The sequence below is a fragment of the Leucoraja erinacea genome, chromosome 20, assembly GCF_028641065.1.
Source record: "Leucoraja erinacea ecotype New England chromosome 20, Leri_hhj_1, whole genome shotgun sequence".
Classification (NCBI taxonomy): domain Eukaryota; kingdom Metazoa; phylum Chordata; class Chondrichthyes; order Rajiformes; family Rajidae; genus Leucoraja; species Leucoraja erinaceus.
In genome coordinates, this window is record NC_073396.1 from 132,749 (window position 1) to 149,190 (window position 16,442).

The 16,442-nt window shown below is 42.7% G+C and overlaps 1 protein-coding gene across 1 annotated transcript in view; it reads right to left on the minus strand.

Annotated features, from left to right (window-relative positions):
* The window catches only part of smg1 (SMG1 nonsense mediated mRNA decay associated PI3K related kinase), a 154,926-nt gene that overhangs the window by 51,434 nt on the left and 87,050 nt on the right, over positions 1–16,442 (minus strand). The window contains exons 44-48 of the mRNA XM_055651886.1: positions 16,301–16,410; positions 15,958–16,176; positions 6,867–7,060; positions 3,225–3,397; positions 2,095–2,374 (exon numbers count right to left, since the gene is read on the minus strand). Coding sequence (XP_055507861.1) covers positions 2,095–2,374; positions 3,225–3,397; positions 6,867–7,060; positions 15,958–16,176; positions 16,301–16,410 — 976 coding nt within the window. The remainder of the gene's footprint in view (positions 1–2,094; positions 2,375–3,224; positions 3,398–6,866; positions 7,061–15,957; positions 16,177–16,300; positions 16,411–16,442) is intronic.

The window sequence follows — 16,442 nt, forward strand, 5'->3', positions numbered from 1 at the left end:
TTCCTTGAAATTCCATTTCAAGCAGAGTGCCAGGCCACCAAATTTAAGTGCAGTTTCTTACCACTTCAAGCAGGGTGCAAGGCCACTAAAGGCAGCGAGTCGTGACCTCTCCCTCCTCCATCTTGCAGAGACTGAGCCACGCCCACACTTCTGGATTTTATAGTCCCTCCCCGCCTCCCACCAGAAGGGGTGTAGCCTTAATGGCGTGATTGACATGAGAGAGAATCTCAACATTTTTTAAACACTAATAACTCTTTTATTTTTCATCGATGGGAAAAATCCTCGGCACCTGATGAGCAGAGGGGGACTCTGAGTAAGATGGCCAAAAATCACAGCCGTACATGGTAGTGTTTTTTCGAAAATCAAACAGGAAGTGGTCAGGTTTAGACTTTTAATTATATAGAAAGCAAGGCAACTTTAATTGGGCAAGGCAACTTTAATTAGGCAAGGCAACTTTAATCAGGCAACACAGCTTTAGCATTTCCAAACCAAAGGCAACACAGCTTTAGCATTTCCAAACCAAAGGCAACACAGCTTTAGCATTTCCAAACCAAAGGCAACACAGCTTTAGCATTTCCAAACCAAAGGCAACACAGCTTTAGCATTTCCAAACTATATTTTCAAACCACATTAAGGGCACCGACAGGACAGTAAAATCACTCAGTTTAGTAGACATGTGTTCAGTGTTATTCACAGCTCAGACTGAGAGACGCGACCCCCTCGCTCCCCCATCTTGCACAGACAGACTGAGGCACTCAACACTTCCGGGTTTTATAGTCCCTCCGGAAGGGGCATGGCCTTCAGGAGAGAGAATCTCAAAAGTTTTTAAACACTAATAACTCTTTTATTTTTCATCAATGGGAAAAATCCTCGTCCTGCACGACTCCGAGTAAGATGGCCAAAAATCATAGCCATTAGTGGCAGTGTTTTTTCTAAAATCAATATATGCAGAACAACAGGAAGTGGTCAAGATCAGACTTTTAGTAATATAGATATAGATGAACAAAGTTTATCACGAATGACGACAACTATCTATTTATCTATAAGTTCATAAGTCTACAATGATTTGACCAAAACTTGGCTTTACTGTGGTCAGCCCATTCACACTTCTATTCCATGTTGAGTGGCTACAAGAGTTCATTTACGAGTAAACTCGATACAATATCTAATAAAAAGGAACTGCAGATTCTGGTTTATACCAAAGATAGTCATGAAATGGTGGAGTAACTCAATGGGCCATTCAGTAACTCAATGGGTTAGGCAGCATACTTGAAGATAATGGACAGACTGAAACGTCACATCCATTTTCCCCAAGGATGCTGCCTGACCCAGTTGGAGTAGAATTAGAATAGAATAGAATAGTTTCTTTATTGTCATTGTAACATGAACCATGTACAACAAAATTTTAAAATGTCAGCTAGTCAGTGCACCATTCAAACATTTATAAAAGCTAACTATACATACAAGGTAAAATATTAAAAAAAAGATAAACAACTAAAATAAATATCATGAAAATAGCACGCATAAACACCCAACCCTACATCCTTCTGTCGATTTCACAGTGTACCACAGTCCCTTAGTACGTATCGCCCCTGCGTTCCTTGTCGGCTACATTTAGTGCCTTTATAGCAGTGGGGTAAAAACTGTTTTTAAGTCTGTTTGTCCTTGTCCTTGTAGATCTGTACCGTCTGCCCGACAGCAACAGTTCAAACAGGGAGTGTCCGGGGTGGGACATGTCCTTTATAATACTCTGGGATTTTTTGATGCAGCGGGAACTGTGTAAGTCCTCCAAGGTAAGGAGAGGGCAGTCGACAATCCTCTGGGCGTTGTCAAAGGCCATTCAGCTTGGTCTTCTCTGCCATTCAATCATGGCTGATCTCTGACTCCCAATCCCATTTTCCTGCCTTCTCCCCATAACCCTTGACACCCATTCTAATCAAGAATTTGTCTATCTCTGCCTTAAAAATATCCACTGACTTGGCCTCCACAGATCCCATAGATTCACCACCCTCTGACCCGCTGAATTACTACAGCATTTTGTGTCTATCAATCTAATTTCCATTTAGTTCACACCATAGTTCACATTGTACGTACTTTCGATACAGTTCCTGGCAGTGTTCCACTGTCATGTCACAAATCAGTTCTTCCATCCATGTTTTCCACTGCTCCATTCTATGCTTTTGAAAAACAGCCTTGGGGTACTGCAAAGCTACAGCAGCGTAGCTATGAAGTTGCTCCAGACAGCCACGCAAGATGGTACGACGTTGCTGCAGCAATGCTCCAACCTCTCCTTCCAGCTGTTCACACTGGCTGATCAGGTGCGTCTGACCAGCATTCTGAAGGAATGTTGTAGCTGGGACATAGCTTGGAGCACCTATATTAAAATATAATGAGGGCGGAGGGGAATGAGGGATCACAGCTAAATGGTCAAGGCAGAAAAATGTACTTTATATTGAGCAATAGGTAAAGCAGCTTAAAATGTACCTGCAGTTGCTCATGCAGATTTTACATTTATAATAATGAAGAAATTATACCCAGTCTAGTATTTATTTTTATTTTAGATCAACATCACATACAAAAACAATGTAAGCTCTGTCCTGGGAAACAGAATCTAGTTTGTTACTAGAATCAAGTACCGTTGTTCATATTGCGCTCTCTTTATACATTTATATATATTTATATTCAGAACATTTCTCAGGTCACATGCTTTTGTATATGTACAAAACCTGCGAGGTTATTAACAACAGAAACGCACAGAACCGCAGTAAAACTCCACTAATCTGCTATCCAATTATTCAAAGAGCCTGATGGTTTGGCATCTGGTCCACGAGGTGCCATTTCCATGCACCCTTCTGCTCAATGGGACCCTGGGTATCACTCTTCTTTAAAACTTACTGGGATCACAGCAACATTTACACTATCATGTAATGTCAAAATAAATTAGAAGTATATTGGTAATGGAATAACATCCAATGGTGTGAAAATATGTTGCCAGATTGACAGACAGTCCAGAGCTTCACTATATCACATGCAGAGAAGAAAATCTAATGCTGTAATTTACTTGAGTGATGGCGGATGTGAATTAGCGTTATATTCCGGCTCACTCAAATATAACTAACTATGGGCTTCATGATCTTTCTCTATTATGCAAAGCTCAAGTTTATTTGAAATATTTTTTCACGTGAACCAAGTTCAATGGAGGTTTGTCAGTGAAAGGCCATTACCCAAGTCCAGAGGTGTACTGATATCCTGAAGCAGACTTGCAAGCTGTGTAGCTTCCAGACTTGAAAAGGCAGCCTGATATTGTGTAATCCACTGTTCAAAGTCATTCAGTTTCACCTGAATAGCATCCTGTACAGCCAGTTGTTGAGACTGAAGCTGAGTATGTTCTGAATATCTGAATGGAAAATGAGGTTGTATTATACATAGTCAATATTCAATTTTACACTATTTTTATGATTCTGCCACAGTTGCCAACAGCATCACATTGAAACATTAAAATATTACAGGACATTTTAATAAAACTGCATTAATTCGTTCTCCCTGTATCATGTTGGAAAATAGAAACAATGCATAAGCACAATGTACAATGCAGGCTGCTTCAGTTCAGTGGAAGGATGGTAATAAATGTATCAGGACCATACCATTTTTCCTACCACTAACAGACATGATTAAAAGGATACCTTACTGGTAAATGAATGGACAAAAACTAGGTATGTTACAAAACTCACTTTCAGCGGCGCTGCAGTTCTGCCACTTGCCGTGTGCGCGACTTTGGCGCCATTTGGCCTATAAATTCATGACAATGAGATTTAAAAATCATGTTATATTGTGAATTCTTGTGTGGATGTTATTTGGACACTTAGGCTATTTAAAAATGTTAATCTTTTCTTAAGAAATGAATAGATGTTTAGATCTAGTAATTGAATTTTGTAATTAGCTACAATTAGGTAATTAACTAATTATATGCTTTAATTTCAGGTCATCCAAGTAAGATTGTTTTATATATGTTTCAGAATGCTTCAATCTATAATAACTGAAAATTTATTTCAGTTCTCTTAATTTTTAAGAAAGTTATGGGCTTTTGGCTGTCCTTGATCATACCTTTTGTGTTAAGTCAATGGAAAAGCAATAGCGAACAAGATGCTAATTTCCGAGTATGAAAATGGCCATAACTTTAATACTGAAGATATGAAAGTGAATTAGGTGTCAAATTAAACTTCTTTTTATGCTTTATCTGATGGGATGAATTGCAGAATTGATTTTTAAAATCTCAAAATTTTGTAACCTTGCTACAAAAGCAGTTCCAACAGACAAGGGCACAGTACCGTAACTAGTAGTGCTGCTGCCTCAGCACCAGGAACACAGGTTCGATCCTGACCTTAGCTGCTGTCTGTTTGGAGTTTTCTAGTTCCCTGCAGCCACATGGGTTTCCTCTGGTCCCCCCCCCCTTACATACAGTACCTCACCTGAACCTACCTCCACCTCTCTGTTCCCCTCTTATCCCGGCCCTCACCCTGCTGTGTTTTCACCATTCTCCTCCCGACCCCCCTCTTTCGAATGCAGAACGATCAGTCATCCAAAAAGGCCTTACCTGTGTACTCCTATGTCCACACCTTTAGGGCCCACCATGAGGTAGAGCCCTTCCATTGCCTCCGCCTCTCAGCCCTTTTCTATGGTCAGGTGATGACCCCTTCTGACGCCTTTCCTTCCTTTTCAACCCCTTCCTTTTCAACTCCCCCTGCCGACTCTCTCTGGACCTTATTATTTCCAACTGCCAGTGCGACATCAACTATCCTGACCTCTAATCCCCCTTGCTCACACCAATCTCACCCCCTCTGAACGCACAGCTCTCAACAACCCCAACATTGTTAGTAAACCTGCCCATAAGGAAGGTGCCATTGTAATCTGGCAGACCGACCTCAACCTGCTGAGGCCAGCTTTCAGGCACTCCTTATACCTACCTCTTGACATCAGGCCATCATCTCAGTGACCATTTCTAATCTCATTGCCTCTGCCAATTTTCGCACAGCCTCCAACCTTAGTTCCCCAGCCCGCACTGTCCGCTTCTCTTTTTCCTCCCCAAAATCCACAAACAGGACTGACCTGACAGACCCAATGCCTCTGCCTAATTCTGTCCCACTAAACTCATCTCCACATGCCTTCGGCCCAAAAAGTTGCCTATTTCCTTCGCTCCATAGATGCTGCCGCACCCGCTGAGTTTATCCAGCAGTTTTGTCTACCCTCCCTCCCCCACGCCTCTCAAGTCCTTTCCCACCTACCTCGGAGACACCTCACACGTCATTCAATTCTTCAATAACTTTCAATTTCTAGTCTCCCATCACCTCATCTTTTCCATGGGCAACCAGTCCCTTTACACCTCCATTCCCCACGAGGTAGGTCTCTCTGGGCCTTCCAGTTATTCCTCGAACAGAGATCCAATTAATTTCCCTCTACTATCACTCTTCTCCGCCTGTCGGAACTTAACCTTACCCTAAACTTCTCCTTTGATTTCTCTCACTTTCTCCATGTTAAAGGTGTAGCCATGGGCCCCTGCTCTGCCTGACGTTATCGGTAACATCAAACAGACCTTGGTTTAGCCGTACACTGTCACTATCCTCCAACACTTTCACCACTAATCGGTGCCTCATTCACCCATACAGAACTCATTATTTCATTAACTTCACTACTAACTTCTACCCTTCCTTCAAATTCTCCTGGACTGTCTCTGAAACCTCTCCCCTTTTCTAGATCTCCATCATAGGGTACAGACTATCGACTAACATCTACAAACCTACTGCCTCCCACAGTTAACTGGACTACACCACCTCTCCCCCTAGCTCTAAGATGTTATCTCCCACTCTCAATTTCTCTGTCTCTGCTGCATCCCAAGATGAGGCTTTCCATTCCAGGAAACCTGGATGTCCTCTTTAATAAATGTTGTTTCCCCTCTGCTATCACAGATGGATCCCTCCCTTTGCTAACCATCTCAATTCCCCTTCCTACATCGACACTTCTGGCCTGGGCCTCTTCCATTGCCAGCGTGAGGCCAAACTCAAATTGGAGGAACAACACAAAATTCCGCTTGGCTAACTTACAACCCAATGTAATAAATAACAAATTTGCCAATTTTAGGCAACTTCTAACCTGGACACACCTATTCTTTCCCTTGCTTCCACCTACATTCGTTCCTCTGGCAATTTACATGAATGAATATGTTTATTGGCTAAGTATGTATATAGCTCTCCAAAAGTCTACTATCAATACCACTGTCTTAAGAGCAATGACCTCCAGGTTGTTACGAAGGCACCAGGACGCCAGCTGTGTCACTTTCTGTCTGTAGGCAGATTCCTCCCCATCTTGGATCAGTCCAATCAGGACTATGTCTTCTGTCTCCCACCTTTTGTTTTAATATCTGGCCTTTGTCCAATCAAAACCCCTCCTCACCTGTGTTTACCCGTTATCTGCTATGCTTTGTCCTGGTCCTCCTCTTTCCCTCCTCCTTTCCCCCCCCCCCTCCCCCCCCCCCCTCCCCCCCCCCTCCCCCCCCCCCCCCCCCCCCCCCCCCCCCCCCCTCCCCCCCCACCCCCCCCCCCCCCCCCCCCCCCCCCCCCCCCCCCCCCCCCCCCCCCCCCCCCCCCCCCCCCCCCCCCCTCCCTCCCCCCCCCCCCCCCCCCCCCCCCCCCCCACCACAACTCGAAATATCACCTATCCTGGTCCGCTGAGTTACTCCAACACTTTGTGTCCTTTTTTGTAAGCTAGCATCTAGCACCTTATTTTCTACATGGTACAGTCAATGTGAGGTAAATCTGAGCAGTTACCAGGAAACAGTGTGAAACAAATTAACAAGGTGATTAAATACATACCTTTGTTCTAAGGTAAGAGCAGGATGATCAGAGATATTTTCAGCTCCTTCCAGAAATTCTATTTCCTGCAGCAGTTTTCCCTGGAGCTTCTCCACTTTGGTCAAATGCTCTTGGAGATTCAGATAATCCTCCAGGCTTGTATCAAGTTTAGGAATAACTGCCAGCATGTCATCCCTGTTTTTAAACCAAGTCACCTTAGGTGTGAGGGATAGAAGGAAAGAGAAGTTTGTATTAAAAAAACTAGTTCAGGCCAAAAAACTTTCATCATATAACACTGATTGTAATGAATGATATACCAGGTAATGACCATAAACCTTTTTCTTTCACAGGTTGTGCACGAGTGACTGGAGATTCCCAATATTTTGCGTGTTTATTTCAATATTGTAGTATTTTTAGTTTTAGTTTCTTATAGTCACGTTTACCGAGGTACAGTGAAAACATTTTGTTTGCGTGCTATCAATTTGTCCACAGTCCACAAATATTTTCAGGTTTTTCAAATTTCCAACATCTTCTATGGTTTGATTTTGCAAGATAATTACAGGTTAATTGCAGGATCACCTGCAATCCCAGAGAGTCAGTGGGTGGAAGTTAGTGGAGTGGCGATTACTATGGAGAAGGTGCTGGGAAAACTAAAAGGTCTCAGGGTGGATAGGTCACCTGGACTGGATGGACTGCAACCCAGGGTTCTGAAGGAGGTGGCCTCAGAGATTGTGGAGGCATTAGTTGTGATATTTCAAGAATCACTAGAGTTTTTTTTTTTGTTTTGTTTTTTTTTTGTTACATTGAAAAAAGATTAGAATAAGAAAAAGAAGTTAGATAGTAAAGGATAGAAAGATGTGAAATATATAGTGTGTGAAGAAAGAAAACGAGTAAATGAAGAAAGTTGAGAGAGAAAATAGGAAAATAAAATAAAATAAAAAAGAAAAGATCATTATTTATAATCTTGACCAACCCTCGTCCAGTCCTGAAACAGTTATTTTTTACAATTGTGTTGCACCATATGATTCCAAAAAAACAACGAATGGAGACCAACTCGTTATGAATTGGTCTGATTTATCCATTAGGAAGAATCGCATTTCCTCAAGATGAACGGTGTCCAACATACTTGCAATCCACATTTTAAGCGTTGGTATTGATGTACCCTTCCAAAATTTAAGAATCACTAGAGTTAGGAGTGATTCTTGAAGACAGGAAAATTGCAAATATCATCCTGCTGTACAAGGGAGCAAAGACTATAGGCCAATTAGCCTGACTTGTGGTTGGTACGATGTTAGAGTCAGTAAAGGATGAGGTAACGCAGTACTTAGAAGTTCACGATAAAATTGGCCAAAGTCAGCATGGTTTTGTGAAGGGAAGATCTTGCCTGACGAATCTGCTGAAGTTCTTTGAGGAAGTTATTAATAGACAGCGGGGAGGCTGTAGATGTTGTTTACCTAGATTTTCAGAAGGCCTTCGACAAGATGCCGCACGTCAAGCTGCTAGGGATGACGAGAGCCCATGGTATTGAAGGGAAGATACTAGCATGGATAGCAGGTTGGCTGGATGGCAGAAGGCAAAAAGTTGCAATAAAAGGAGCTTTTTTACGTTGTTTATTAATGATTTGGAATAGTGGATTGAAGGCATTGTAGCCAAGTTTGCAGATGATGCTAAGATAGGTGGAGGGATAGGCAGTGTTGAGAAAGCAAGGACTCTGCAGAGTGTGGAGTTATGCATTTTGGTAATAAGAATAAAGGCATAAATTATTTCCTAAATGGAGACAGAATCCAGAAATTGGCGATGTAACGGGACTTGGGTGCTGGTGCAGGACTCCCAAAAAGTCAATTTTATGTTGGATCATTAGTAAGGAAGGCAAATTCAATGCTAGCATTTATATCAAGAGGACTGGAATACAATAGACAATAGGTGTAGGAGTAGGCCATTCGGCCCTTTGTGCCAGTACTGCCATTCACTGTGATCATGGCTGATCATCCACAATCAGTACACCGTTCCTGCCTTCTCCCCATATCCCCTGACTCCGCTAACTGTAAGATCTCTATCTAACTCTTTCTTGAAAGCATCCAGAGAATTGGCCTCCACTGCCTTCTGAGGCAGAGAATTCCACAGATTCACAACCCTCTGTGTGAAAAAGTTTTTCCTCATCTCCGTTCTATATCTCTTCATCTATAAAATTATAAAAGGACTGGACAAGCTAGATGCAGGAAAAATGTTCCCAATGTTGGGCGAGTCCAGAACCAGGGGTCACAGTCTTATAATAAAGGGGAGGTCATTTAAGACTGAGGTGAGAAAAATCTTTTTCACCCAGAGAGTTGTGCATTAATGGAATTCCCTGCCACAGAAGGCAGTGGAGGCCAAGTCACTGGATGGATTTAAGAGAGAGTTAGAAAGAGCTCTAGGGGCTAGTGGAGTCAAGGGATATGGGGAGAAGGCAGGCACGGGTTATTGATAGGGGACGATCAGCCATGATTACAACGAATGGCGGTGCTGGCTCGAAGGGCCGAATGGCCTCCTCCTGCACCATGTTTCTATGTTTCTAAATGGCTTACCCCTTATTCTTACACTGTGGCTTCTGGTTCTGGACTCCCCCAACATCGGGAACATTTTTCCTACATCTAGCCTTAAGAATTTTATATGTTCTCCCATCCTTCTAAATTAAGCCTCGTCGACCCATTCCTTCATCATTTGTCAGTCCCGCCATCCCAGGAATTAACCTGGTGAATCTATACGACCTCCTCACCTACGACCTCTCACCAAGGCCCTGTATAACTGCAGTACGACCTCCTTGTTCCTAAACTCAAATCCCCTCGCAATAAAGGCCAACATGCCATTTCTTTCTTCACTCACATAGGTGAGGTAGAAGCTACCCTCTCATGAGTGGGTATCCTCTCAAGAGATGTAATGCTGAGGTTCTATAAGGCGCTGGTCAGGCCGCATTAGGAGTATTGTGAGCACTTTCATTTATTGCACATTTGAATTGGCCCGAAAGCAAGACAGTTAAGATTCAACCATATTATTTGGTCTGGAATCGCATAAAGGGAAAACCAAGTAAGGCAGATTTCTTTCCCCAAATAATATCGGTGAGTAAATTGGCTTTCACAACAATTAGCTTCACACAATCTAACTGTTACGTGCACAGTGTTACAGGTAATTCTTTGGCTACATTGGTGGAACTTAAATCCACAAAATGAAAGCAGAATCATAGAATATTGATGGAGCCGCTGTCTCAGCTACTTGGCAAAGCTATGTCAGCCAAAAACCCTCGTTCCATCACATTGTGTAGATTTAATCTGGATCTGGATCAATTGGCTACAGTGGCTCAGTCTTATGGCTTGAACTTCATGACTTCCCAGGGAGATACTCTGTGGACTGTTATGCGTTTGCACATGCGGATATCGTGGAATTAATGGCACCCAAGGTAAAAGTTATGTCCTTTGCAGCAAATTAATAATTCCCACAATTTCATTTTGAGTTTCTTCAAGTTTTAGAAAAGTTTTGGAAATGATTTTCCTGGCTGCATGTTTCCAAAGAACTAGACAAACGCAGAAAAGATGTCCTGTATCTGTTCAGGTAGACAAGTGTTTGTCCCCGTAAATACATTTATGACTATCATCTTATGCAGAGGTTCTCAACTGGAAATAGGCATTATCTGCAATCAAGATCAAAATCTTCAGCCATCCTTTTCTGGATATTCCTCATTAAAATACCAGAGATCCTGGTGCATCACAATAAAGTTAGGATTGGTCAGACTACCTTCGACAGCATAACATGGCCATGGTCCCCAGCCATTACTTTACCAGAACAGACTAACTTCTCCAGCCAATCACTACAGCACGGAAAACCACTTGCCACTCTTCAGGACTTCCGCAACAAGAAAAAATCCAGAAATCCCAGCACATCACAAGAAATTTGCGACTCAAAATAGATCAGTTCTTTACAATGTCTTGGAAATGGATGTCTTCAGAACAAAGGTCAGATGGCTCCATTTACACATGAAACAATGCAGCATTGGACAAGCCTGTTGGCCACCATGTCCGTGCTCAACATGACGCCTAGAGAAACTAATCTCATCTACCTGGACATAATTCATCCTCTGCATATCCATCTGCTTACTAAAAACCTCTTAATTCCTTCTAAAAAATCTCTTAAACCCCACTATCATATCTCCCTCCACCATTGCCTCTGGCAGTATTATCCAGGTACTCTTCACCCTCCAAGTAAGAAAACATGCCCTGCAGATCACCTTTCAACTTTTTCCCTCACACCATAAAGCCCTCCAGTCTGACATTCCCACCCCGGGAAGATGTTCTACTGTCTACTTTATCTATGACAATTTTATAACATCAATCAAGTCTCCCCTCAAACTTCAGTGTTCCAGAGAAAACAATACAAGTATCCAACCTCTCCTTGTAACTAGTACCCCCTAATCCAGGTGTAAACATCTTCTGCACTTTCTTTAAAGCCGCCTTATTCTTGCTGTAATGGGGTGACCAGAAGTGCACACAATACTCCAAATGTGGCCAAACTCATGTCTTAGTGTTGCATCACGACCTCCTGACTTTTTTATGGGCCTGTCCCACTTGGGCGTTATTTGCACATCATTTACGCGTCACGATGCGCGCATGGCGAGACGTGGTGGCGTAGGCCGTGACGCGTGGTAGCGCCCCAGGATTCTGGGATTCTCAAAATCCTCGCGCGCCACCTGCATGACGCACAAATGGGCCCGAACACGTCCATGTTTATAAGGGTCTTGCCTTCCCCTTGTATTTCGACCTCCCAAAGTGCAACACCTCACACCTTCCCGGATAAAACTGCATCTGCCATTTCTCCGTTCATTTCTATAGCCGATTTATATCTTGCTGTTTACTTTGACACCTTTCCTCACTGTCCACAACTTCAGCAATATTTGTGTTGTCTACCAATGTATTAACCAATCTATATTTAGATCCAAGTCAATTATATATCACAAACAGAGGTCTCTGCAACGTTTCACTGGTCACATCTATCTATCTATCTTACTGAAGGGGTTAGTAGCCCAGAAAAAATAGCCGAGATTCTGCGTGAGCACTACCGTAACCTTTTTAATTGTGTTAAAAGTAACCCAGTTAGAATCAATCATGAACATATTGATCTCTCAGCAGATATGATAGTTAGGGCAGTAGATGTCTATGATGCCATTAACATGTTGGATAACAACAAAGCCTGCGATATGGACTGCATTACTGCAGAACATCTAAAATATGCCAGCTATAAGCTCTGCCCTTTGCTTTCCATGTGCTTTAATGGTTGTCTGGTTCATGGTGTCCTGCCAAATGCTATTATGTCTGTAATGTTAGTGCCTGTGCTTAAAGACAAGGCTGGTAAGCTCAACAGTATTGACAGTTATCGACCTATTGCCAGTATCTTGTCTAAAGTACTGGAGAGAATACTGCTAACAAAGCTAGAAATGTATGTCCTTACTACTGACAATCAGTTTGGGTTCAAAAGAAAACATGGAACTGACCAGTGTATCTATGCTCTTAAAGAGATTGTGTTTAGGTACACAAGCCTGAATTCATCTGTATTCCTATGTTTTATTGATGCGTCCAAGGCATTTGATAGAAATAATCATGAACAATTGTTTGTAAAATTGCTAGATAGAGGTGCCCCTAAATTTTTAGTGAGAATTTTAGTGTTTTGGTATGCCCATCAAACGTTTCAGGTTAAATGGGACAATGTTGTATCTGCTCCATTCTGTGTTAGTAACGGAATGCGGCAAGGAGGAATTTTGTCTCCTATTTTATTTAATGTTTATATGGATGAATTATCAAATCAGTTAAATAGGCTAAAAACTGGCTGTCTTGTGGGCAACACTATTGTTAATCATCTTATGTATGCAGACGACCTGGTCCTGCTCTGTCCATATAGTGCTGGGCTGCAGCAGATGTTGAAGGTGTGCTCTCAGTATGGCCTTGATTATGACAAAGTATAACGCTAAGAAATGCCGCATAATGATAGTTAGAAGCGCTGAGGACAGGAAATCAACTTTTCCGACCTTTTATTTGTCAGACAGTCCTCTTGCTGTGTGTGAGGAAATTAAATACCTAGGTCATGTTATATCCGATGACTGGACGGATGACAAAGACCTCTACAGACAGCACTGTAAAATTTATTTTCAAGCTAACATACTTATAAGGAAGTTTTCTATGTGCTCTGACTCTGTGATGTGTTCCTTGTTCAGAACCTATATCACACCGTTATATACTGCTCAATTGTGGTCTAACTATAAGAAAAAGAGTATGCAGAGGCTGAAGGTAGCATACAATGATGCAATGAGGTTGCTGCTGCGTGTCCCTAGGTGGCATAGTGCCAGTCAATTGTTTGTGTCCACTAGAGTGCCAACCTGTGAGGCACTCTTAAGACAGCTGATGTTTAGTTTTATGTGTCGCCTAGACAAGTCAGAGAACCACATAATTGAAGCCCTAGTCAGCCCTCTGAAAAGCTGCTATAGATTCACTTCTAGGCTAAGATGGCATTGGTGCAACAGCTTGTATATCTTATAGGCTAATATGCAATTTTTTAATGTATTTTTGTATCTCCTTATACTGTATGATGTGTTATATGGACCTGTGTCTGAAATAAAGCTTTTATTATTACTAAAACTCTGATCTTGACCGCTTTTGGCCCACTGTGCTGCGATTTCCGACAGAACGCCGCCACCTACGGCCGTCATTTTTGGCCACCTCGCTCAGAGCCCCCCTCCACCTTAAAGGAGCAGAGGATTTTTCCCAACGATGACAAATCAGAGAGATATTAATGTTTAAAGAAAAATCACCATTCTCTCTGCTGCCCCTGCTGGAGGGAGGGGGAGGGACTATCTCTCTGCTGCCCCTGCTGGAGGGAGGGGGAGGGACTATAAAACCGGTAAGTGGTGTGCCTCAATCAGTCTCCTCAATATGGATGAAGCCAAGGGTCACGTCTCTCTGAATAACACTGAACAAATGTCTACATAACTGTGAGTCCCTTTAATGTGGTATGAAAATGAAAATATGGTTTGTTTGAAGTAAAAAGGCACTGCCTGCAAATGGTTGTTTGGGTGCTTTGGCTTGAAGTTAAAAGACATTACTTACTGCAAATGGCTTGGGTGCTTTGGTTTGAAATTGAAATGCACTACTTACTGCAAATGGTGGCTTGGGAGCTTTGGCTTGAAGTTGAAAGGCACTATTACTACAAATGGTGGCTTGAGTGTGGCATGAAGTTGAAAGGCACCACTTACTGCAAATGGTGGCTTGGGAGCTTTGGCTTGAAGTTGAAAGGCACTACTTACTGAAAATGGTGGCTTGGGTTGAAAGGCACTACTTACTGCAAATGGTGGCTTGGGAGCTTTGGCTTGAAGTTGAAAGGCACTACTTACTGCAAATGGTGGCTTGGGTGTGGCTTGAAGTTGAAAGACACCACTTACTGCACATGGTGGCATGAAGTTGAAAGGCACTACTTCCTGCAAATGATGGCTTGGGTGTTGGTTGGGAGCTTTGGCTTGAAGTTGAAAGGCACTACTTACTACAAGTGGTGGCTTGGGAGCTTTGGCTTGAAGTAGAAAAGGCACTACTTACTGCAAATGGTGGCTTGGGTGCTTTGGCTTGAAGTTGAAAGGCACTACTTATTGCAAATGGTGGCATGAGGTTGACAGGAACTACTTACTGCAAATGGTGGCTTGGGTGCTTTGGCTTTAAGTTGAAAGGCACTGCAAATGGTGGCATGAAGTTGAAAGGCACTACTTACTGCAAGTGGTGGCTTGGGAGCTTTGGTTTGAAGTTGAAAGGCACTTACTGCAAATGGTGGCTTGGGTGCATTGGCTTGAAGTTGAAAGGCACTATTTACTGAAAATGGTAGCATGAAGTTGAAAGGCACTACTTACTGCAAATGGTGGCTTGGGTGTGGCTTGGCTGGCTTGAAGTTGAAAGGCACCTCTTACTGCTAATGGTGGCTTGGGTGTGGCTTGAAGTTGAAAGGCACTACTTACTGCAAATGGTGGCTTGGATGCAATGGCTTGAAGTTAAAAGGCATTACTTACTGCAAATGGTGGCGTGGGTGCATTGGCTTGAAGTTAAAAGGCACTACTGCAAATGCACTTACTTCATGTTTGCACTGTATATTGATTTTAGATAAAACGCTACCACTTACGGCTGTGATTTTTGGCCATCTTACTCAGTCCACCTCCGCTGAGCAGGTGCAGAGAATTCTTCCCATCAATGAAAAATAAAAGTGTTATTAGTTTTTTTTTAAATGTTGAGAATCTCTCTCCTGTCAATCACTCCATGAAAGCCACACCTTTTCCGGTGGGGGGGAGGGGTTATAAAACCCAGAAGTGTGGGTGTGGCTCAGTCTCTGCATGATGGGGGAGGGAGAGGTCACGACTCTGTCTGAGCTGTGAATCAACTGAACACACTGAATGTCTACTGAAGTGTGAGTTTGGTGTTTTGTGTGGTTTTATGGTGGTTTCACCCTAGGAAATGGTGTGAAGCTGCATTTGAATTTGGTGGCCTTGCACCCTGCTTGAAGTGGAATGAAACTGCACTTGAATTTTGCGGCATTGCATCCTGCTTGAAGTGGTATGAAACTACACTGAATTTGGTGGCCTTGCACCCTGCTCAAAGTGGTAAGAAATTGCACTTGAATTCGGTGGCCTTGCACCCTGCTCAAAGTGGTAAGAAATTGCACTTGAATTTGGTGGCCTTGCACCCTGCTTGAAAAGGAATTTCAAGGAATAGTCATGAGTCAACTGCCAGCCCACCAGCCATGAGTGAGCTGCCAGCACATCAGGCTTGAGGGACTGAGCTGCCACCCCAAGAACCCATACCAGCACTCCAGAAAGCCCCCCTACTGGCCACCAATATTGGAATTGGTGGAGAGGTGGAATATTGCGTCGGGGGACCAGCCCTCCCGTGTGAACATGGGACCCAACGGGTCCCACTTAGTCAAGTATCTAATATACTTTAAGCACATTATAACGCAAAGCATTTTATTTCAAGAATCACTAATTCCAACTTTTATTCAAATCAGGTTTCACCTTGAATTCTGTTTTATATACTTGTTCATTATATTCAAAGTGAGTTACCTTAATTTCAGCAACCCTGGAAGAGAAAAGACTACGGGTAATGTCTCTTTCCATCTCCCTCTTGCTCTGTTTACTTTCAGCTTGCTGTCCTCCTCCACCGTACACTGCACCAGCAAATCCAATTTCACCACCTGCAGTCCAATCCACCAGAGGATCATACACAAAAGCTTCCAATAAGGTCAAGAGAGTCTCTCGTCCACGTCTCATTATTTGAACTACCTAAAAGGGAACAAAGTAATAAACTGAGTGAAAATGGAAAGTGTCTAATAACACTGGAATTAATGGTGATGTAATTGTGTGTATACTATAATTACATCCAATAACAATGTATTATGAATCTAACCTGTTCACAAGAAAGTCTGAACAATCCTTCAACCCCCGTCACACCAAGTGCAGTCTCAATATTTTGAGTCATTCTGAATGGAACTTTCTCAGGAACTCTTAAGCTTTTCCCTAAAGATAATTGACAACATTTTCTCTCAATA